General features: G+C 45.0%; 1 protein-coding gene across 1 annotated transcript in view; it reads right to left on the bottom strand.

Annotated features, from left to right (window-relative positions):
• Glt1d1 (glycosyltransferase 1 domain containing 1) overlaps positions 1 to 23,953 on the bottom strand; it is a 61,522-nt gene extending 37,569 nt beyond the window's left edge. The window contains exons 1-4 of the mRNA XM_051205063.1: positions 23,743 to 23,953; positions 17,590 to 17,738; positions 10,891 to 10,996; positions 6,194 to 6,245 (exon numbers count right to left, since the gene is read on the bottom strand). Of these exons, the coding sequence (XP_051061020.1) occupies positions 6,194 to 6,245; positions 10,891 to 10,996; positions 17,590 to 17,738; positions 23,743 to 23,810 (375 nt within the window). The 5' untranslated portion in view covers positions 23,811 to 23,953. The remainder of the gene's footprint in view (positions 1 to 6,193; positions 6,246 to 10,890; positions 10,997 to 17,589; positions 17,739 to 23,742) is intronic.
• Between the last annotated feature and the right edge of the window lie 599 nt (positions 23,954 to 24,552).

The raw sequence follows: 24,552 nt of genomic DNA, 5'->3' as shown, positions 1-24,552 counted from the left end.
GCGCAGCTGCTGCTGAAGCCAGGGAGGGTGCCGAAGTACCATTCTTAGTACTTTGTCCCTAACTGGAAAAGGGTATTCCCCATCCCTCGGGACCAAGGAGGAAGAGGAGGGGGGAGGAAAGGAGAGAGGATGGGGAGAAAGAAGGATAGGGGAAGAGGGAGAGGGAGGTAGGGGAAAGGAGAGGGAGGAAAGGAGAGACCCAACGGACACAAGTGGTGGCCAATGAGAAGAACAGGTTGACCTCAAGACTTGGTAGTGCCCTCAGTGTTCCTGGAATCCAGGCAGTGGTCCCCTCTTCTGCTCCCTCCCTCCTTTTCTTCCCCTTCCCTCCTGTCTTCTCCCCCTCCTTGTCTCCTTCAGCCCCATCCTTCGTATTCTTCCTTCTCCTCCCCCCCCCATTTTGTGCCAAGATGCTAACTGCTTATTCTTTGTGGTATTCCCAGGTGAAAGGGCACAAAGCCACTAGAGAGCAAAGAGTCCAGTTCTCCAGGTCCTGGAGACACAAGGCTAATAATTGTGTCAATGACACATTTGAACACAGAGGTGAGAGCTGGAAAGGGACAGGAAATCCTCTATCCCATGGCAGAGGGGACTCAAAGATGCCAACAGTTAATGGTCAAAATAAAGTTCTTTTGGAGGTGAACTGTGGGGGCCAACACTGTAACTTTTTATCTTGTAACCTAAATATTCTGATGAAGGCAGGCACACACACACACACACACACACACACACACACACACACGGGTGCCACTGCTAACAAGGCAAGACCCTGACATTGTAAGGGATATGCATTCTGGTCCTCAACCTAATTTGTCAGTTTGGGGAACAGCCCAGCCAGGCAGACATTCAATGGGAAGATGGGGAGCCAGCCATGGGTCAGAGGAAGAGCAGCTTCCATTCCAGAACATGGAGGTTGCCTTCAGTTTGGATTTGGCATCAGCATCACCTTTTTAACCTAATCCTTTGAACCATTGGCCCACTAAAGCCTTGACTGTCCTATGCAAAACACTGTAGGGCAGATCCTGGTGTCCCTGAGGGAATCCCTTGAAATCCCAAGCCTTCAAAGTGGAAGTATTTTTTCCTGAAAATCACTTCTCAGCTAAGCATAGTGGTGTTGTGCTGTAGTTTTAATCATTCTGGAGGCTAAAAACAAGAGGATTGCCTTGAGTTGGAGGCCAGCCTGGGCTACAGTGAGACCCTGCTTCAAAACAAAACAAAATGAAAATCTCCTATTTAAAGAAGCTAATAGAAACCTTTCGTAAAACAAAACAAATACATAAAATGAGGAACAGAGATAGACAAGTTACCTTGTGGCACACTAGCACATAAATTTGAAAATACTACCAAGCTCAAAGGCATGCTAAGTAAACCCACAGCGTGGGCTGTGGTCTTGGGGGACTGAGTGCTTCAGGGCAAGAACTTTCTCAGGACTGACTTTCCTGCCCATGTCCTGTGTGCCTGACTTGTCTCCATAGACCTTGTGCCATGCTCTGAGCCCAGCTTTTGCCAGGATTTCAGGCCCCTCGTCTTTTGGCTCAGGACCTCTCTACATTGGATTTCATATGTAGGACCATATTCTCATCCCAAGCTTTTTGTTTGTTTAAGATGGGTCCTCCTGTTGCTGAGGCTGACCTCAAATAAGCTAGGTAGCTGAGGGTGACTTTGGATCTCGGATTCTCCTCTTCTGAGTACTTGTATTGCAGAGATGCATCACCAAGGTTCTGTGGAACAGGGGATCGAACTTGGAGTTGTGGGACTGGGGATGGAACTCTGGGTTGTGTGCATACTACCTACTGAATAACATCCAAGCCAAGTTATAAATGCCTTCTGAGTCTCACCCGTGTATGTTTTCATGGTAAAACCCTGCCTTGCTTTACAGTGTTATTTTCTGTAATTACAGTGTTTTATACAAAGTAATTTCTGCTTAGAAAGGGATTTTATATGAAAAAGAATAGGAGAAGGGTGAATAACTTCCCTGAGAAGTGCCTATCTGATCAGCATTGATACAGTGTGTAAATGTTTTCTGTAAAGGGTGGTGATTTCTTCTAAGCAATTTGGAATTATTAGATACATTGTTTTAAGAAAGCTACACTCAGAGCCGGGTGGTGGTGGCACACACCTTTAATCCAATCCCAGCACTTAGGAGGCAGGGGCAGGTGGAGCTTTGTGAGTTCGAGAACAGCCTGGTCTACAAATCAAGTTCCAGGACAGGCTCCACAGCTACAAAGAGAAACCTTGTGTGGAAAAACAAAAACAAACAAACAAAAGCCACAATCAGGAGTCATTTTTGTAATTTCAAACTGAAAACTGAACCTTAGATTCTGCATCTATTATAAGAATTTTTAATGTAGTTTCCACCTGCAGAAAGTTTAATGTCAGAAAATCAGCCTTCTATTATATCAACCAAAGAGTGGGAGATCTTCTTGCAAGCCTTGGCCTGTGCTTTATTCTCCTTTGTATTTTCCCTTATCCTGTAATGCTCGCAGTCAGGGACAAGTGCTGGACCACTGAGCCATACCTCCACCCCTCATCAAGTGCTGTGACAGCACCAAGCTAAGCCCCAGCCCCTCCTTGGTGGATTCTGCAGTCAACCCCATCCCCAACCCTATCATCCCCTCCATGCCCCCTTTCAGTTTTATTCTATAAAATGGGTCTCTTATAGAGACATGCTTTATTTCAGAGCATGTACCAAAAAGGACGCTGGCTTCTCATGTCAAATAAGTAGTCAAATTAAGTAATAAGTTCTCACGGGTATTAAAATGGAATCTTAACTCTCACTCGCTTCCTCTTAAAATACCACATAAAGCAGCCTTGGTTCTTAACCTTTTAGGTTATCATTAGATCCCAGAGAAATAGCCCTGAGAGATGAGTGAACACACAACATTCACCAGTCTCAAGGTACTGCCATTCCTTCCCATCATAGAGTGCAGATTAATTAATTTTGGGTAAAAAGGGGAACTAAAAGGGTCATCTTGACTTTTTACACTTGTATTAGAAAGTGTATTTCTCTTGAGAACCGTAGCAAGGTTGGGCTGGGATTAACATGTCACTACACCCAACTTAATTACCTTTCTAGAAATAAAGGTGGAGAAATGCAGGTTTAAGTTTTGAACCGGATTCTTTGCTTAAAACCACACTTAAATACATTATCGCTGTGGCCATACATATTAACTCCTTTTTAAAAGTGTGTAGGGGCAGAGAGGGAGCAGGAAAGGGGGAGGAGAGGAAGAGGGAGAGAGAAACCATGTGCATGCATTTCCCAAAGAGGCCAGAAGAGGGCATCAGATCTCCTGGGACAGCAGGGAGATGGTTGTAACTTGCAATATGGGAATTGAACTTGGGTCTTCTGTAAAAGTATCTGGTGCTCTTAACCACTGAGCCATCTTTGCAGCCTCCATATTCTCTCTTTTGAAGTTAGGCATGGTGCTATGGTAGTGACTTCAAAACCTTTAATCCCAGCAATCAGGAGTCAGAGGCAGGTCCATCTCTTTGAGTTCAAAGTCAGCCTGTTCTACATAATAAGTTCTAGGCTAGATAGGGCTACATGGTGAGACTCTACTTCAGAAAAGAAAAGGAAAAGGAGGAGGAAGAGGAAGAAGAGGAGGAGGAAAGAAACCACAAGAGCACCAGAAGCAGGCCCTGTAATCTTCTTAATCTAGGATTACTGATATTGAATCACACTTTGGTAATAATTAGGCAAGATTAACATGGTTACAGCCTGAGTCAAGCCTGCTTCCAAAACAGAGAACATAAAATTAAAAACCAAAGCTGGCTTTTCCTCTGGGAAGATTAAGACTGCACTGCTCAAAACACATTATCACCATTCACGGTGCATGAATCAAAGTCTCTCCTCCAGAGTCGGAAAGAATTCCATAAATACAGCTGAGTAAGAAACCTTTATATTATTTATACATGTTTGTATCTGAAAAAAATCAAATCAGATAAAGGTATTGGGCTGAACTTTATTGGAAAATCCACCCACCGATCCTGTACAAAAATGTGTATTAAAAACAACTTCACTTTCAAATTTAATAACTATCCCCAGCCTCTAAGCTATGAAAACAAGTTAGTCTCATCTTTTATTAGGTTTATGCCAGTGCCTCCTATATCTGGGACAAAGCCATATAAGCCACCTCACAGTGTTTTCTTGCCTTGATTGTTTATTATTATTATTTTAAGATTTATTTTGAATTATATGTACTATGAAGATGTGTATGTGCACATGAGTGCAGGTGCCCATGGAGACCAGAAGAGGGCATCAGATCTCCTAGAGCTGGACTTTTAGGCGACTGTGAGCTACTTGTTTGTTGGATCTGGGACCTGAACAAAGGTCCTGTGTGAGAGCAATATAAGCTCTTAATTGCTGAGCCATCTTACAGTCCTCACTTTTTAATTTAAAAAGATTTGGTTTATGTTTATTTATTTGACTTTATGTGCATGAGTGTTTTACCTCTATGTAATTGTACCACATGCATGCTTGAGGCCTGCAGATGTCATAAGAGAGCATTTGATCCCTGGAACTGGAGTTAAAGTTGTTTGTCAGCTGCCATGTGGGTGCTGGGAACCAAACCTGGGTTTTCTGGAACTGGAGTAAGTGCTCTTAACCAGTGAGCTGTCTCTCTAATCCCTTGATGTTTGCTTGTTTATTCAAATGCCTACTATTCTTGGAAAAGGACTGTCCAAGCACAGATCTGGCAGATCCAGAATTTATTTATATATATATATATATGTATGTATGTATGTATGTATGTATATATTATACATATATGTGTGTGTATTAATATATTATATATATTATATTATACATATATATTTTATGGTAGCATACACACATGATAGTGTTTATATATATATATATATGGTAGCATATACATACACATACACACATACATATATATATATGTGTATATATATATATAAAAATAAAATACACATACATTCAGTAGCATATACATATCTGAGGCAGGTGTGGTTGTACATGCTTTCATTCCCGGCATTTGGGAGGCAGAGGCAGGAGAATCTCTGTGAGTTCCAGGCCAGCCTGGTCTATATAGTCGGACACTGTTATACACATATATTAGTGCATCTCTTGATTATCATGAAAGAAGCATCTTTTTGCTGTGGGTCATGATTGACACATAGACTCACAACTGGCCACTGTGTGGAGAATGAGATTGGAGCACTCAGCCCTAAATGGCACAGTTACATCACATTCCCTCTTTCCCAGGCTCAGGCATCATTGCAGAAGGGGAGGTAGGAAGACTGTAAGAGCCAGAGGCAATAGGTGACTACAAGAAAACAATGTTGTCTTACTCAACAGGGCCGGTGCATATATTAACTCACAGCAGTTGAGACAGTGTGTGTAAGACACATGCAAGCTAAAGCCAGAAAAAAACTCAGCATGGGGACTGGAGAGATGGTTCAGTGGTTATGAGCACAGACTACAATTCCCAGCACCCATATGACAGCTCACAACTGTCTTTAACTCCAGTTCTAGGGGATCTGATAGCCTTACACAGATATACATGCAGCAAAACTCAATGCACATATAATAAAAATAAATTAAAAGTAATCTCAGAATGGAGGGGGAGGAAGGCACAAAGTCTCACCCTCAGCTGAGGAGTTAGTTACTGGCAACTGGTGGCATCTGGGAGATGACCACACTTCAGGGTAGGTCCCACATGAAAGAGTATGTGTACAGCCAACTGGACTCAGGTGGTTTAAAAAACAAAAGAAGACAAAAAGTCGTGTGGGTAGGGAAGGAAGGTAGATCTGGGAGGAGGAGTTGCGGTGGGGGGGGTGAACATATTCAATAACATTGCATGGGGCTGGAGAGATGGCTAAGAACACAGACAGTTTTTCTTGCAGAGGTCCGGGATTCAATTCCCAGCACCCCCATGATGGCTTATAACTGTCTGTAATTCCAGCTCCAGGAGTCTCAGACACCAGACAAGCATGTAGTAGACATGCAGGAAAAAAAAAATCATAAACAACTTTTAATTTTCTAAAGATGTTCATACATTATATGAAATTCTCAAAGAATTAATTTAAGAAAAGTGCTAAACATCACTAAACTTTTTAAGGGTATCCACACTGGAGAAAGGCAGCCCACAACTGTGCCATATAGCCATGGTCCAATAGACTTCCTCCCTGTCCCCAAGCCCTACTAAAAAGATATCAAAAGAACACATACCCACTGCACCTGCGCTGTGTCCTTCATTGCCTCTGTGAAAGCCACGGCGAACCTAATCAATGGATAGAGATAACAGTCAATTAGACTGGAATTCAATTAACACAACTCCGAGGCAGCACTTGCCAACAGCCCATGAGAGACGGACAGGGCACAGTTCCATCCACTGTCATTACTCCTGGTCACTGCCCATTAGGCCCCATCTCCACCCACACCAGAAAAAGTTGTGGGAGGGAAATAAACTCAACGATGCTCAAAAATCTTACTTCTCTCGTTCCTTTAAAATAATGCTGGAAAAAAGCAGAGATTAAAAACCAAAGGCCAGAGCTGGGGCAATGGCTCAGTGGTTAAGAACACTTACTGCTCTTCCAGAGGACCTGGGTTCAGTTCCCAGCATGCGACTAGCTCCAGGGGACCTGACACCCTCTTTGACACCTATGCAAGCAGCATGCACACTAACATACATTTTTAAAAAATCAAGAGTCAGAAAACAAAATTCAGTAGGTGGCACAGTTAATATATGATGAGTACTCCAGGGCAAGGGGCACATGGCACATTTGTGTGACCCAGGAGTGCTATGGGTACTACAGTGCCTACATCTGCCAAGGATGCCTACATGATGCTGGGAATACATACATCTTAAAACCATGTGGTACACACACACATACATACAGGCTTATGTATACAAATAAGTTTGAAAACACAATAGAAGAAAAAGTCAGCAAGCCCTAAGGGGTTCCAGTGCTAAGAAAAATGGGGGACCTCTATTTAAGACTCCCAAAGATCACTCATGAGGAAGAGGCTTGCTGCCAAGCCTCATCACTGCAGTTTGATCCTCTGGGATTCACATGGTAGAAGGAAGGAACCAACTCCCACAAGTTGTTCCCTGACCCCCAACATGAGAGCTGTAGCATGCTCACACCACACACACACACACACACACACACACACACACACACACACACACTGTATTTAAAGAGATTGCCTTTGCCAGGAAAAGAACATTAACAGATACGTTTTTACAGACTGGCATAGAACATTTCTTGCACAGGAATTGTATAAAGATGTCCCTTTTTCTACAAAACCAGACGAGAAAACCCACACCTAAGTTATCATGGCATCTGACGGTAGCTTTAAGGATTGGGCACTTTTGTGATTCTGTAACAGTTACACAGAAAGATGTCAGTGTTGGGATCTAAGTGCCATGGACACTCTGTCAAATCACCATTTTGACAGGATGAGGAATCATCTAAGAGCATATCTATGAGGGAGTGTCTAGAATAGGAACTGAGTTGGGAAAACTCACCCTAGCTGTTGGCAGCACCATGCCAAGGGCTAGGGCCATGGGCTTAATTAAAGGGAACATAGGCCGGGCGTCAACATCCATTTTTCTCTGCTTCCTGACTTGGAGACACTGCATGACCAGCTGCCTCTCATGGCTGCTGCCATGCCTCCCTTGCAATGATGGACAAGATGGTACTCTCAAACTATGAGCTACACAATTTTTGGGTTTTTTAAGATGGGGTTTCTCAATGTAGGCCTGGACTGGCTTGAACTTAAGAGATCCTCTGCCTCTGCCTCCAGGGTGCTGGGATAAAAGGTGCCCATCACCACATCCTTCCTTAAGGTGCTTTTGTCAAGTATTTTGTCAAAGCCATGAAGAAAGTAACTGTCCTGTCTAGTTTAATGTCAACTTGACGTAAGCTAGAGTCATCAGAGAGAAGTGACCCTTAGTTGGAAAAATACCTCCATAATCACTTAATTAGTGATTGATGTGGGAAGGCCCAGAACATTATGGGTGGTGCTATCCCTGGGCAGGTGCTATAAGAAAGCAGGCTGAGCAAGCCATGGGGACCAAGCCAGTAAGGAGCACCCCTCTATGGCCTCTACATCAGCCCCTGCCTCCAGGTTTCTGCCCTGCTTGAGTTCCTACCCTGACCTCCTTTGATGATGAACTGTGATGTGGAAGTATAAGCCTAATAAACCCTTTCTTCCCAACTTGCTGTTTCATCACAGCAATAGTAACCCTGACTAAGGCAAAATCAAATATGCAAGTCACTGAGTAGCAACAATTCAAGATAAAGAATGCAGAGCTGAGACTTGCATTACACACTGACACATATCCAAAGTGCAATGAGTATAACTGTACAGGCAATGAGGATAAGGATGGGAGACCAAAAGTGGACACAAGGCCAGGAGCAGGCTCAAGCATACCCAAGAACGTAACACACCACAATGGCAGAGAAGAGATTAAATAAGCCGAAAAGGCTCCTACCCTCCTGCACAGGATATATCTAAAAAGTTATGATAATGACAAAAGACTGGGGCTGGCTGGAGAGATGACTCAGTAGTTAAGAGCACTGACTGGCTGCTTTTCCAGAGGTCCTGAGTTCAATTCCCAGAACCAACACAGTGGTTTACAACCATCTGTAATCCAGTTCCAGATGATCTGACGCCCTCTTCTGGCCTTGAAGAACACTGCACACATGTGGTGCACATACTCACATGCAGGAAAACACCCAATTACATGAAATAAAAATAAAGGAAAAGCATTTTAAAATAAACAATAACAAGTGATAAGTATTATTTTTCAAAAATGGACCCACAAACAAAATGATCCTAATTTTCAGATATACTTCATTTTTATATTTATAATTACCAAGTACTTTCTATGCCATAATTCTTAGAAGCTGACAATCTAATCCAAAATTAAATCAAATACTGTACTACAAGGGATGGAAGCTTAAGATAATGAAAAAATTCACACAACCACTGTGGAAAAAAATATACCAATTTAAAGTGTTTGATTAAAAATGAAATGGTCATTATAAAGCCAGACAAGCCCAATACCTCGTTTATTGAAACATGAGCTGTGTGGAGTCAGACAAGAAATCCATGATTCATGTGTCTCTCTTGCCCACTGGCCTCAATCAATACCCTCCAAATAAAAAAATCAATATTTGTTTTAATAACAATGCAATAAATAACCCTAAAGGTAATACGGTGAAATGGATTTATTCAATAATGTTTCTAGTAAATAGAATTACTTTTCTTCCATAGGACTGTGCAGCATGAGCCATGTAAATAGCAAGGTAATATGTTTTTAGAATGTGCAAGAAGTAGTAAGGAATATTCACTAATGGGTCACCTTTTTTAAAGGTGTGTGTGTGTGTGTGTGTGTGTGTGTGTGTGTGTGTGTGTTTGCACTGTGTGAGTGCAGTGCCTAAGGAGGACAGCAGAGGGCATTTTCCCCTGGAGCTTGAGTTACACTCCAGTTATATCAGGAACTTCCCTGAGTACAGGGAAGATATGGTGGTTTGAAAGAAAACACCCCCCAAAGGGAGTGGCACTATTAGGAGGTGTGGCCTTGTTGGAAGAAGTGTGTCACTGTGGGGGTGGGTTTTGAGGTCTTTTTCTCAAGACTCACTCAGTGTGACAGTCAGTCCTCTTCCTGCTACCTTCTGGTAAAGATGGAGCACTCTAAGCTCCAGCACCATGGCCACCTGCACACCACCATGCTCCCCGCCATAAAAACCTCTGAAGTGTAAGTGAGCCACCCCAGTTAAATGTTTTCTTTATAAGAGTTGCCATGGTCATGGTGCCTTTTCACAGCAATAAAACCCTAAAACAGAAAAGGGAACTCAGATCCTCTGCAAAGGCAGCAAGTGGTGATGTTGTTGTTGCTTTTGGGAGAGGGTTGTCTGTTTGTTTGGGGGGTTGTTTTTTGGGAACTTTTTGTTTGTGTTTTGGGCATTTTGGTTTTTTGGAGATGGGCTTCTCTGCACAGTTTTGTTTTGTTTTGTTTTGTTTTTAAGATTTATTTTTACTTTCTGTGTATGAGTGTTTTTTCCTGTGTGTATGTATGTGTACCATGTTCACACATGGCCCAGGCAGGTCAGAGGTGCCAGCCACAGCTAGTATCTGGGGCAGGAGTTCCCACACTATCCCCTCAGCACTAATGAATGTGTCATCTTGGAAGAGCACCACCTACAGGCAACATCTTGAAGGATCTCTAATCCTGGATGGCCGCGAGTAATGTGTAAAAAGAGGACTAAGCCAGAGTACAGAATCCCCGTGGTGACTGTTCTCCTAAATGGTGTACAGAGCTCATAAGGTGACACAGACAGGAGCCACGGTGAATAGTGAAGAGACATACTAAAGAATAGTTACAAGGACGACCCTTGGGCTAGGAAACCTAGCACAGGCCTGCCTCCCTCTTTTAAAGCAGCCCTGCACTGTGGTGCATTCCTGTATTCCCAGAGCTTAGAAGGTGAGGGCAGGAGCAGAGTTCAAGGTCATCCTCAACTACCCTCAGTGGTCAAAGCTAGCCTGGGCTACAAAAGACCCTATTTCAGCAATGCTGTCTTCCTACCACACAGAACCTTCTAGAATGCTCTTGTGATATTAACATTAGGCTAGGTATAATGTCTTATTTGGTTACAGTGAGAATTTGTAGCAAAATAAAACTATATGGAAGGATGGTTTTGTTTTGTGGACTTGTTTTGAGACAGGAGATCTCTCTATGTGGCCCTGACTGTCTGGGAACTTGCTGTGTAGACCGGGCTGGCCTTCACTCTCAGATGTCCACCTGCCTCTGCCTCCCAAGTTCTGGAGCCACTGTACCTCACAAGGGCTTTATTATTGACGGTGAGAATTTGTTTTCCCTGGTAGGATAGAAAGCAGAGTGCCCATGGCCTTACCTGGCTTCCTCCAGGACTCTCCCCATGACTTCATTTTTTTCTTTATGATTGGCATCTTCATTTAAATCAGTTCCACCAAAGATGACCCCAAAAGGAATGCCATGACCTGCAAAATGATGACAAGTGGAACAGACTTGGACATCAGGAGGTGCCCCTTGACAACTGGCCCGCGGCCATGAAGTTCCCTTAACACATGGCTGTATGGCTTGTCTGTCTGTCTATCTGTCTGTCTATCTTTCTGTCCATCTGTCTGATTGACTGTCTGTCTTGAAAGAGAGCTCTATAGCCCAGGCTGGCCTGGAACTCTCAATTTTCCTGCCTCAGCATTCCCAGGGCAGGAATTGCAGTGTGTGTGTGTGTGTGTGTGTGTGTGTGTGTGTGTGTGTGTGTGTGTGTGTGTGGTGTGTGATATGTATGGGGGTATACACAGTGCTAGTGTAGAGGTCAGAGGGCATCTTCCTGGAGTTAGCTCTCTCTACCTCTTTGTGTGTTCTATGAAGTGAACTCCAGTGCCCCGGCTTGTCTCAAAATTACCTTCACCTAGTGAATCATTTCACTGGCCCTGTGTTGTTTTTGAGGCAGACTGGCCTTGAACGTATTTCCCTAAAGATGACTTTGAACTCTTGACCCTCAGGCTTCCACTCAGGGTGAGCCAGAGGGCTGAGATTTCCCATGAGCACTGCGGAACCCTGTTTACATCCCTCTATAGACTGAAACCAAGGCTTTGTGCATGCTGGACAAACATTCTGCCCCCTGAGCCCCAGCCTCTTAAGTGCGGTGTGTTCTGGTGGCAGTTTCACTCCGTTCAACTCTCAAGAGTGATCGCAGATGGCACTGTTAGAAACCTGCTCTGAGGGGCCATAGGGATGGCTCTGCAGACAAAGGTAAATGCCACCACGCTTGACACTCTTGAGTCCTATCTCTCGGACCCACATGGTAGAAGGAGAGACTTCCACAAAGATTTCACCCCAGCATCACCATGACCACACCCACCAACACTGTGACCACACCCACCACCGTCAACAACACTGCACATACACAAATAAATGCATGTATAAAGAGAAATCGACACCAAGATTAATCATGCCAGGTCTCACCCGTGGTTGTCAGGACTAGTTTTCAGATTAATTTGCTTTCCATTTTAACCACAGAAAAATATCATTCACCACCATTTATCAAAGCCAAGCTCACCCATCCTGGGAAGTATTCAAAGAGCTTAAATGAAACTGATGGCAAGAGAGGGCCCTGTTTATCATCCTCAGCCACAGCAGCTCAGGAAGCCTTGAGGAATAGGCAGTGCTATGTTGACACTAGTACCTGGAGGTCACCAGGCATGGGCCCTCCCTATGATAACCAGCTCCTAGAGCCAGCCATTAAAACTGCAGGACTCTGAACAGGATCCAAGTGGCATCCCTAGCCCTGTATGCAAGCACAACATTCTGAACTGAACTTGCCACTGGTTGACCTAGAACTCAAGAGATCCATCTGCCTCTGCTTCTGGATTGCCCCATCACATCCAGTCTAAAAGTATCCTTGAATTCAGTTCATCACATATGGGCCATGGTGGCACATGTCTTTAATGCCAGCACTCTCTGAGTCCCAGATCAGACTGGTCTACAAAGGCAGTGACTTCCAGGTCAGCCTGTCTCAAAAACAAAAACAGTTCATCACACACTGTGACTGAGACAAAACATGGAAATAAGGTGTCATCATTCAGAGCTAAAGAGGGGTCAGCCATTCTTCCAGAGGACCCAGGATTCCTAGCGCCTATTTGCAATTCAACAGTCTGCGGCTTCAGTTTCAGGTACATGGATGCCCTCTTCTGGCATCCGGAAGGCACAGCATGCAAATAGTGCAGACAAAACACTCACACATAAAAAATAAATAACAGGGCTAGAGATGGTTCAGCAGTGAACAGCATCGGCTGCTCGTGCAGAGGACCCAGGTTCCATTCCCAGCACCTACATGTCAGCTCACAGCTGTCTGTGATTCCAGTTCCAGAGATCTACCTTCTTGTAGATTCTGTGGGCACCTGGAATACATATCTGTGCATGCATGCATTCCAAACATCCACACATGTGAAACTTTTTAATCAGAAAAGCAATAAACATTATATTTAAAAGGTGTCATCACTCATAACTGATTGTTGTACGAGACCTGGCAAAGATGAAGGATTTTTTTTTTTTAACTTTATTTCTTGTAAGAGCAGAAAACTGAAGCTTAGGAGAATTGTCAGGAGATCAAGCCCAGTCTGGGCTACATAATGAGTTCTAGGCTAGCCTGGGATATAAAATGTAAGACCCTGTCTTTGAAAGCCTGAGTATGTTGGTGCCCCACTTTAACCCCAGCATTTGGGAAGAGGATGAAGAAGACCAGCAGGTTAAGGTCAACCTTACATAAATCGTGAGTTCAAAGCCAGCCTGGACTACATAAAACCCTGTCTCAAAAACCCAAAACAACAAAAATGACAGACAACTGTGAGCCAGGGAGATGGCTCATTGGGTAAAGGTGCTTGTCACCAAGCCTAATGACCTGGGTTCCATTCTTGGGGTTAACATGATAGGAGAGAACAGACACCACACAGTTGTCCTCTTACCTCCCACATACCTGCTGTGACACACGCACACCCTGTGAAATAGAGCAGTATAATTTAAAACTTAAAGACATCTGAGTTGGAGCCATACCCAATCATAGGATGTCATAACAGACTGGTTAATCTTGTTCTTGGCCACCTGACCCTAACTGCTTCCTTATTAGGTCCCAGCCTAAGGCATATTCTTAAGATTTCATTAAAGCTCTGGAGCCTACATCAAACTAACTTGCAATTTGTCTGTTTTATATGCTAGTTAAAGCATATGAAAGGGTTCCCAGAATGCACCCTGCACAGTGCCCCAGCTATATTCTGTCTTAGATAAGGACAACTATAAAATATATTTAAAAATACATTGACTTGTACACAGAAAAAAACAAAACAAAAAATCTTTTATACTAATCTCCAAGAGGGGAGAATAAATTCCTTGAGTTAGTTCAGAGTCCATATAGTTTGAAGCATAAAGAAAAGTGGGCATTGAACTAGTCATTTCCTTCAAGGTTTATTTCTTTATGCATTTTATGCATATGGATGTTGATGCTGTGTCTGCATTTGTGTGTCTACATCAGAAGAGGGCATGGGAGCCCATGAGACTACAGGTATAGATGTAGATGGTTGTGAGCTGCCATGTGGGTGCTGGGAACTGAACTGAGGTCCTCTGGAAGAGCAGCCAGTGCTCCTAACCACTGAGACATCTCTCCAGCCTTGAGCCAGTTATGGATATATCCGCACTGTAGACAGGTCATGTCTACACTGATGCAGCCAGTATCTATGCCCCTGTCATCTGTGTATTCTACTGAGAAATTTTACTTGCCTGATCACTCCTTTGGCTATCATTTGCTCTTTAAAAAGGGCTGACAAGATGGCTCATCTGGTAAAGGCACGTGGCACTGAGCCTGTCTGAGTTTGATCCCTACACCCTAACTCCCCCAATTTGTCTTCTGACCTCCATACACATGCATGGTATACAAGCATGCATGGGAGTGCACACATACCCAGAGAGAAATAAAAAAATGTAATTTAAGTCAGGCAGCAGTGGCGCATGCCTTTAATCCCAGTATTCAAGAGGCAGAGGTAGGCAGATCTCTGTGAGTTCAAGGCCAGCCTGGTCTATAAAGTGAGTTCCTGGACAGGCTTCAAAGCTACACAGAGAAACCCTTTCTCCAATAAACTAAACAAAACACAAAAACAACAACAACAAACAAAACAAAACTGTAATGTAAAATAGTTAAAGAGTAAAGGGGGAGGGGCTGAAGAGATAACTCCGTTGTGAACAACACTGAATGTTCTTGCAAAGGATCCAGGTTTGATTCCCAGCACCCTGGAGGCTCACAACCATCCATATCTCCAGTTTTAAGGGGGTATCTGACACCATCTTAAGGCCTCTGGGGATCCCAGACACACAGGTGGCCCACAGACATACATGCAGGCAAACATTCATACACATAAAATAATGTAATTTTTGTTCCTGTTGAGACAGGGTCTCTCTATGTAGCCCTGGGTGTCCTGGAACTTGCAGCATAGACCAGGCTGCCTTAAAACACTCAGAGTTCTTCCAGTCTCTGCCTCTCAAGTGCTGAGATTAAAAGCATGCGCCACCATGTCCAACTAAAAACAAATTTTAAATATTAAAAACAAAAAAAGCAAAACACACAAGTCCCATGGTCATATGTAGATACAGTTAATACACAAATTCAGCTGGGGGGGGGGTGCAATTCCATTGGCAGAATGTTTGCCTGGCATGCACACAAAACCCTGAGTTCGATCCCCAGCACTGAAATGGATGCAGGTGGAGGGGATGCATACCTATAATCCCAGTACTAGAGACATGGGGGCAAGAGGATCACAATTTTCATCCTTAGCTATATCTAAACTGTGAGAGCAGCCTGGATTTCATGAGACCTTGTCTCAAAGTAAGCAATAAAATGACAATATGCCAGACTAAGTGATGCTTGACTTCCGTGCGGAGAACAGTTAGAAGTTAACAGATGAAAAGTAGCGTGGAGTACCCCAAGCTCAGTGTTGCTTCAGCATTGGTTAAATCGGGCATCGTTTTTTTTTTTTTTTTTTTTTTTTTTTTTTGTTTGTTTGGTTTGGTTTTGCCCCTCCCTCTTCAGCAGGCTTTCGTCAGTGAGGCCTATTTCCTCCCAACTCAGAAGCAAACACAACTGTGACATCTTCATGTTTATTTGAAGCAGAGGTCAAGAGTGCTAGGATTAAGTGTATAAATTAAAAACCAAGCAAACAAGCAAACAAAACAAGCCTGGTAGTGGTGATGCGTGCCTTTAATCCCAGAACTTGGCGGGGGCAGAGGCAGGTGGATCTCTGTGAGTTCAAGGCCAGCCTGGTCTACAGACCAATTTCCAGGAGAGCCAGAGCTGTTACACAGAAAAACCCTGTCTCAAAAACAAACAAACCAAAACCAAAAAAACCCAGCAACTGGACCAGAGTGAATCGGAGCAGGTCCTTGCCTCTCCTGAACTTTGATAGCAATTTTGTCAGTGTTGATCAAAACAAAATATTGCACAGCCCTTTGGCCTCAAGGCTAACCTAGGGGCTAGTAGACAGCTCACCATGACTTCTACATGGTGGGGAGAAAGAGCAACTCCTACAAGTTGCTGTCTGGCCTTAGCATGCACTATGGCATGTGTGCTGTGCTACCCCCACCATCACAAAAGACAAACATAAATTAATGTAAGGAAATAATGAAATAACGTAGAGAAGCAATTGGGAAAAAGACACCAACCTCAAGCCTACAGGAACCCAAATGTACATGTACATACATATATGTACACCACACACACACACACACACACACACAGAGAGAGAGAGAGAGAGAGAGAGAGAGAGAGAGAAGAGTAAAGAGTGAAGGATGGGTGATGTGTACATATGCTGTTGTGGGTGAGAATCTTCCGTTTTATCAGGTGCAGAATATGTATGTACATGCCCTCAGTTACGCTATTTGTAGCTGTAGCCATGCATAAATATGTGTACAAGTGTAAGCCATGGCCAAACTCCAGGGTGGTCATCTCCTCATGCTGATGTTCAGCTTAGTAGCTGCCCCCTAGATGTTGACAGGATACTATGGAATTCACTGGATGACTTTAATTTTCATTTTTTGTCATGAGGTGTCATAAGGTTGTCCTAAAACTTATATTTGTACTTGCCTACGTTGGCCTCAAAATTGGAATCCTCCTGCTTCTACTTCCTGAGTGCTGGGAACTATAGGCACCTCTCCCTATGCCTGGCATGTAAGATGATTTCAGAGGCTGAGACATAGAAGGGAAAGTGGCTTCTAATTTGGTCTCCCTAGAATGTTCTTTACAGGAGGAGCTGGCCACTATGTCTAAAGCTACTCAAACCACCTGTGATGGTTCATTGTAATTGTCAATTTGACACAACTTATAATTACTGGGCAGAGAGTCTCAGTGAGGGTTTGTCTAGGGCAACTTGGCCTATGGGCATGTCTATGTTGAGATTGTCTTGGTTTAATTGATGTGGGAAGACCCAGCCCACTGTAGGTATTACCATTCCCTAGACAGGGAATCCAGAATTGCATACAAATATGGAAAGGGGGCATTTGTAGGAAATGTGCTTTCATTCATTTCTCTTGACTCTGGATGTAACATGACTGGCTGCTTCAAGTTCCCAGTTTGACTTCCCCTGGATGATGGACTGCAAGCAAACAAACAAACAAACAAAAAGACCAAAACCCCTTTCTGTCTTAAATTTGCATTCGTTAGGGTGTCTTATCATAGCAACAGGGAAATAAACTGAAACATACCACCCATGGAGAAGTCCAGGTAAGGAAGAAAGAAGCCTCCTGGCCACAACTGAGAGAATGAGCTACCATAGACACAGGTGTTCTGACCCAGGGCAACCACGGCTTTGTAATAGACTCTGTGCTGTGAATACAGGCATGTACCACAACAGCTGGCCTATCTGTTCTGAAGTGGCAAGGTTACCAAATTTAGAAAATCGCTTAATAGAAAAAATGGAGACCTTCCATCATCCCTCAGTTTGTCTTTGGGTCACAGGGTACTGTTCTTGGCATCTGGTATTTTTTCAGCATTCCCCCTGTGTGACTTTGAAAGCTTTGAGAGGGATACCTTGCAGAAGTCTGCCTCCTCGGTAGAGGTGTAGGGCTAGGGCTGCTTCCATGTTCTCAGTTGTGATGAGCTTGGCAACATCAGATGGGCTTTCAAAGTCAAAGGCATCTCTCAGAAGGCACATGTGGCCCGCAGCTTCCAGGTGATCTCTTAAATTAAAAACAGAGAGAGAGGGAAAAGTTGGAGTTGCCATTTTGGTTGAGGTTTTAGAGTCGGTCTGTCTGGAAACAGATGGAAGCTGAGGTGGTGATAGTAACCATCCATTCCCCAGCCTGCAAGACCTCAGACTGTGGCTGGGATCAAGGCCAATGCAATCACAACTTTGTGACACATCGAGCCTCTTGCCACTCTCAGTGACACTGAACTACCTCAAAGCTCTATCTGCACCTAATTCCAGTGTCCTTTGTTCACTGTCCTGTCACTCTAGATGGTGCCCAGGATGCATCGTCTAGTTGCTGCTACTCATTTCTTTTACATTTCTTTATTTCATTTTATGCATATGTGTGTCTTGCCTGCTTGTGTGTCTGTGCACCACATATAATGCCTGGTGCCTGTAGAGAAGGTGTCAGACCCACCAGAACTGGAGTTCTAGATGATGGCGAGCTGCCATGTGGGTTTTGAGAGCCAACTAGGACCTCTGCAAGAGCTACCAATGCAGCTGGGTGGTGGAGGTGCACGCCTTTAATCCCAGCACTTGGGAGGCAAAGGCAGGTGGATCTCTATGAGTTTGAGACCAGCCTGGTCTACAAGAGTAAGGTCCAGGACAGGCTCCAAAGCTACACAGGGAAACCCTGTCTCAACAATGTGCCCCCACCCTCATTTCTTGAAGAAATATTTCAAGGGGCAGGCACAATGGCTCCAAAGTGTAAATGCACTTGCTGCCAAGCCTAACAACCTGAATTTGATCCTATTGTGATTCATGTGATGGAAGTTGACATCCCAAGCTGTCCTCTTACCTGTTGCTATGATAAGACACCCTAACGAATGCAAATTTAAGACAGAAAGGAGATTTGACCTATGGCTTGACCCACATTAGGCAAGATTTTATCATTGAATTACATTACCAGAGCCTCACCAGGTTGCTAGGCTGGCCTTGAACTCACTCTGTAGCCCAGTCAGACCTTGAACCTGCAGTCTTCCTGCCTCTGCCTCCCAAGTAGCTAGGATAACAAACCTGTGTCGCTCACTATGCCTAGCTCAAATTATATAAGTTAGCTGTACCATTTTCAATGTTCAATTTGATCAATCATTGTAGGTCAGTCAGTAGCATTGCCCTCCCACACTCTACTGTCTCTGGGGCAGCACTGCAGGAGGAAGCCTGCTGATGTTGCAGCTATTGCCCAAGAGTCAGAATTCTATGTGCTCTGAGCAGAAGTGAGCGACTGCTATTCCATCTCCCAAAAGCTGCAGGAAATGAGAAGCTGTTGACAAACAGCAAGGAGTCTCAAGTCTGCTGGAGCATGAGTGCCCGAGAGATGGATGACCTGCTGGATCCATATGGAAGAAAGGGAAAGGGAACCCTGTCATGGATAATGAGAGTCATGATCACACGTTGTTCTTCATCCACTAAATGTCCTTTAAACAGCACTGTGACACTCACTGAATGATCTCACAAACATTCTAAATCAAAAAATGTTTAATCTTCATACTGAAATCTTACCCTGGTGGCTAGCTGACTTATAACACTTTCAAATTGCTTTGTCCGTACTCCTTCTGTCAGATAATAACTCAATTTAATAATACATTCACAATGTATGTATTATGCCTAAGGAGTTGTGTTTTTCTTTCCTAGCAAAGGGAGCTGTATTACACACACACACACACACACACACACACACACACACACACTCATAGAGACAGACTTTAATAAATGGTTCATCATTTCCAGGAAGAGAGGAAACCAATTTGCATATTCGTGACTTAAGATTAGAAATAATTCCATCCACCTCCACTCAGCAATAGCCCTATACTTTTATATTTTTGGTTGTGAGCCTAGCCTTTAACAGCTGGGCCATCTTTCCAGCTCAAGCTCTATACTTCTGAAAGATTTATATGATTGTGCTTGTTCACCATGTGCATGCAGTACCCATAGATGCCAGAAGGGGGCATCAGACGCACCAATACTTTAGCTATAGGTGGTTGTGAGCCACCATATGGATTCTGAGAACTGAACTCAGGTCCTCTGCAAGAACATTAAGCACTCTTAACTGCTGAGCTATCTCCAGAGTCCCTACAGCCCTCTTCTTATTCCTGTGACTAAGAAAGCTTAATTGCTTCTGTGTGTCACAGATGAGAATTTTCATAATTGACGATGCCAGTGTTTACAGAAAATAAAAGCTAGCACAAGGAAACGAAAGACAAGCATGGTGTGGCATACTAGAACCTGGGAGGTGGAGGCAAGAGGGTCTCTGTGAGTTTGAGACCCATCTGGGACTAAATAGTGCCTTCCAGGATAGAGGAGACCATGGCACAAAACAACAAAAAATAAATAAGTTAAGTAATTAATTAATTAATGGACTGGGATTATATCTCAGCCGTAGAACACTAGCCTAATGTGCATAAGGTCCTGAAATCCATCCCCTGAATTATGCACTTTCTTTTTTTAAATAATATATTTTTTAGATTTATTACATATGAATGGGTGTTTTGCCTGCTTGTATGTATGTACAGCACATGCATGCAATGCCCTCGGAAGTCAGAAGAGGGCATGGATCCTCTGGAACTGGAATTACAGATGGTTCTTAGTCACCATGTGAGTGCTGGGAACTGAACCAGGGTCCTCTGCTAGAGCAACAGGTGTTCCTTGCCTCTGAGCTATCTCTCCAGTACCATAAATTACACACTTTTCAAGAGTGGATTTTATGGTGTGACAAGGGTGTCTGGGATGGGAAAGGAAGGGTCAGGTTGTCTTACTGTTGTAGCACAGGCCAAGTCCCTTTCCCAGGTTGTCATCACCCTGCATTTCTCTGTCAGAGGCTCACACAAAACTAGGTAATGCTTTGGGCATTTACATACCAGAACCTTCTTCATACTTGGCAGGCACAGCTCTGGTTGCTTGGCTGCTGGCTTCAGGAGTACAAGAGCCTCAAGGGTCAGCTCTGCCATGTGAGGACCCCCTTTGCCTTTGGTACTCATTTGCCAAATGTCTAAATGCTGACTGACTTTCCAGCATCTGTTACTGAAGGCAGGAAGATAAAGTAGTCTTTTTGCCCACATTTCTCAGGCACCCATGATTTCCTGAGACTGTGTTATGGTTTGGGTGTGAGATGTTCCCGCAGAAGTTCATGTGTTGAAGAGGGGTGTGTGTGTGTGTGTGTGTGTGTGTGTGTGTGTGTGTGTGTGTGTGTGTGTTACAGCATGGGTAGTCTTCGGGTGTTGACTGACTCATGAAGGCACTGATGTTACTGACGAGCGATCTATGGCCCATAGCTTAATGGGTTTGGAGGAGGGCCAAGCCCTCCACACTCAGAGGTCTAAGACCCTCCTCCGAAGTTCTCTTTTCCTCCTCTGACCTCTCTGGGGTGTTTTGTCACAGTGATTTTAGTACATTTCTCTAGAGCAAAACCTTGAAAACTTCCCCTCATGGGTTCTTTAAAGTTTTCCGACCTAAAGGCCTGGCAATTGTGGCAGAACTCAGGAGGGAAGTGACAAAAAGACGGTAAGGAAAGGGAAAGTGACCCCTGGCTGAGGTGATGTCTTCCCCAGGAGGCTTCAGATTGCCCCCCTCCCCAAAGGAACCCCATCTCAAGGTTAACAACAAACAAACAAACAAACAAACAAAAAACCAGAAGCAAAACATGTTTTCTCACCAGCTTGTCCTCTTGCCCTGGGTGAGGTAAGAGCAGCTGCCACCCACTGGACAAAGTCCGCTCTCCCTGTGACAATTCTGGTGCAACACTCTCCGCCCTACGCCAACCTGACCTTAATAGTATGTGTTCCTGAGAACTGAGGGTACTTGGCACTTGTCAGCATTTTCCAGAGACCCTCAGGAGTACCACAAACACTGTGCCCAGAGGGGAAGTGCACGATATGGTTTGAAACAAAGGTTGGGAAACTTTTTGTGGTGGGGTATGGGGCCACATGCTTACAATCCAAGCACTCAAGAGGTAGAAGTAGGAGGATCAGAAGTTCAAGGTCTTGCCTAGCATGGGCCAGACCTATTCCCATTGTGCTGAAGTTTCTATGGGGCTGAGTAATTAGAACTTGGTGGTTCTGACTGCTTTAATTGGCTCATTGAGGACAGGTTGTCACTTACTGGGAGCTCACACTGTAATCCCCAAGTCCCATAACATCGTGATGGATGAACGGCCCTTTGTCATATCCCATTGTGTCTGACTTTGGTACCATCCAATATTACTAGGAATCATTTACAGCCATTCACTGTTGTGTGAGTCTACAACTTCATCCCAGGGCAATGTGAGCTTATGTAAGTCCACCTAGGCCTCCCCCAAATCATTTACCAATCCCCTTAGAAAGGGCACACATTCTCCAAGCCCTGTTCCCCCATAGAAAGGGGCATACACACTTCTGGGTTAGTGAGCAATTATACTCTGACAGCCTCCTTGTACATAATAATAAATCGGGGCATGTTTTCTATTTTATTTATTGATGGTCAGTTAATTCCAGAGAACCTTAGACCTTTTCCCACCCATAGAGTCAAATGTTAGCTAACATGTGCTTAATGCTTAAATGCTAATCTTAAACACAAACTGCTCTTCCCCACCATGTGCACAAGACATCTGGATGTCTCTCATCAACCTTCTATGTCTTGAACAGCTCCAGTTTGCACCGGCCTCTGGAGCTATGTTATTGTTAGCCCTTCCAGACCTATCTTCCCAGATCTGGGTGGATGCTTCCCCTCTGGTCTTAGCTTGCATGCTCTTTCTATAGAGAGCACAGCCTGGACCCTATTGCCTGAAGAGGCCCCTCCAATACAAAGGTCTATTGTTTTGTTTTTGAAATAAGATCTCAAGTAGCTGTTTGGCCCTTAATTTAGTAGTGGCAGAGGATGACCTTGAATTTCAGATCCTCCCAAATGCTGACATGTGCCACCATAGCTGGTTTATGCAGTGCTGGGACTAGAATCCAGGGATTCAAGTGTGGTTGCTTGGCAAACACTCTACCAACTTAGCCATACACCCAGCCTGGTTTCAGTTGCTTGATAGCACCAATCACCCTCTGGAATGATCTACCTATCTGTTTATTCTCCTTGCCTTTCTTCCACTACAAAGAGCTCTGTCTAAAACCAGCCCACAGAGAGTCCAATGAGTGAATTAGATGGGGGGGGGGGGTGAGCTTACAAAACCAAAATATTTTCTTCAAGAAACTTCAGGAGAGCATTCAACCTTCCCATTGGTTGTTCACTGCGATCTTGAGAGAACTGTAACATTTCCTAGCTGAAGGTGACCTGTGAGGGCTGGGGTAGTCTCAATGGCTCTTTCCCATGATGAGGAAACAGACCCACAGAGGGGAAAGCCATTGGGAAATTTCATGAAGCAAGTGGAGGGGGAGGGGGGATAGAGGAATGGGGAGCAAAAAAGGCGTGTAAGCATCTACCTCCCACTGATAGGTTCCGGCCCAGCTTGATCCAGGAAAAGTGAATGGACCCGCCTTCCCTTCCTTGCCTTGCTCCCGGCTTCCGTCCCAGGTAAAACACACAAAGCAAAAGACCTAATAAGATTAGCTAGCTGAGCGTTCAGAAGAGAACCAGAAGGGAGATGTGGGCAGGGAACAGCAGCTACAGAACGGGGACCCTGGATCCCGGCACGTGCTGGACCACCCACCAGGACTCTCTGCCCTTCTTCTGTTATGCAGGTCTACCTTTCACCCGGACTCTCTGCCTTTCTCCAGCCACGTGGGTGTCCCCTTCGCATCCCAGGCCACTCTGCCCAAAACCCACCTCTGTCTGCATCGAGGCCTTTGCGGAACCTCTGAGTCTTCCCCCCAACCCTGGCAGCGCTGGCCCGGGCTGCTCCTTTGCCGCACCCTAGGGCACTCACAATAGCCAGGCAGGGTAGGGGCAGCTGAGATCAAAGCTGCAGCCCCCTCGTGCAGCACCTGTGCCCACGGCCCAGCCGTTTGTGCACGCGCGGCTCCGGCGCCCGGCCCAGCCCGGCATCCCCAGGCGAGGGATGCTCAGGCCCCGCAACATACCGCAGGCGCTCGGCTGTGACCGCGTTGCCTGTGTGCGGCCGCAGCACCGCCAGGAACAAGAGCCGCATGTCGCTATCGCCAAGGACTAAGCCACCAGGCCCCAGGGCCGAGGTGGAGTCCTAATGGAATCGGTCCCTCCCGCCGCTCCCAGGCGGAGCTGCAGGTTCAGGAGCAGGAAGGGGGAAGGGGAGGGGAAGGGAGAAAGAAAGGGGGAAAGGGTAGGAAAGGGTAGGGAGGGGGAGGGGAAGAAAGGAGAGGGGACGGGAGGGGATTAGGGAAAGGAGGGGAGCAGGGAGGGAGGGAGGGCTAAGGACAAGGGACAAGAGGAGACTAGCGGGTGGGGAGGGGTCACGAGCCGTGGTGTCAGGCAAACACGAGCTAAGGAAGGGGAGGGGACCCAGAACACAGGTGTCTCCTCCCGTGGTAGCCATGAGTGGGCTCCCACATGCAACCAACATGTTGGCTAGGAGACTGAGACTGCCTCCCCCAAAACCAGGTGAGATGTGGAGTACAAGCCCGGATGCGGACCGGGGGTTCGAGCCTTACTCTGCATACACTTATCTTTGAGGGGACCCTGGACTCCAGAATGTCCTGGACTCTGAAGCCTGAGGGCATAGGGCAGGCAATTCATCCTTTTTTTTTTAGATCCTGGCATCCCTGAACTAAGTTTAGTGAACTTCCCTGATGGAAGAGACTGGAGGACAGAATCATAATAGGGAAGGCAGCTCAGGGAGCCAGGTTCAGGGGTGCAGCAATACCGAGACTGAGGCAGGAGGATTGCTGTCACAAGGTTCTGAGGAAGGGGGTGGG

The sequence above is a fragment of the Phodopus roborovskii genome, unplaced genomic scaffold, assembly GCF_943737965.1.
Source record: "Phodopus roborovskii unplaced genomic scaffold, PHOROB, whole genome shotgun sequence".
NCBI classification, from domain to species: domain Eukaryota; kingdom Metazoa; phylum Chordata; class Mammalia; order Rodentia; family Cricetidae; genus Phodopus; species Phodopus roborovskii.
The sequence above is the reverse complement of the archived record's forward strand: the minus strand, read 5'-3'. Positions and strand labels throughout refer to the sequence as shown.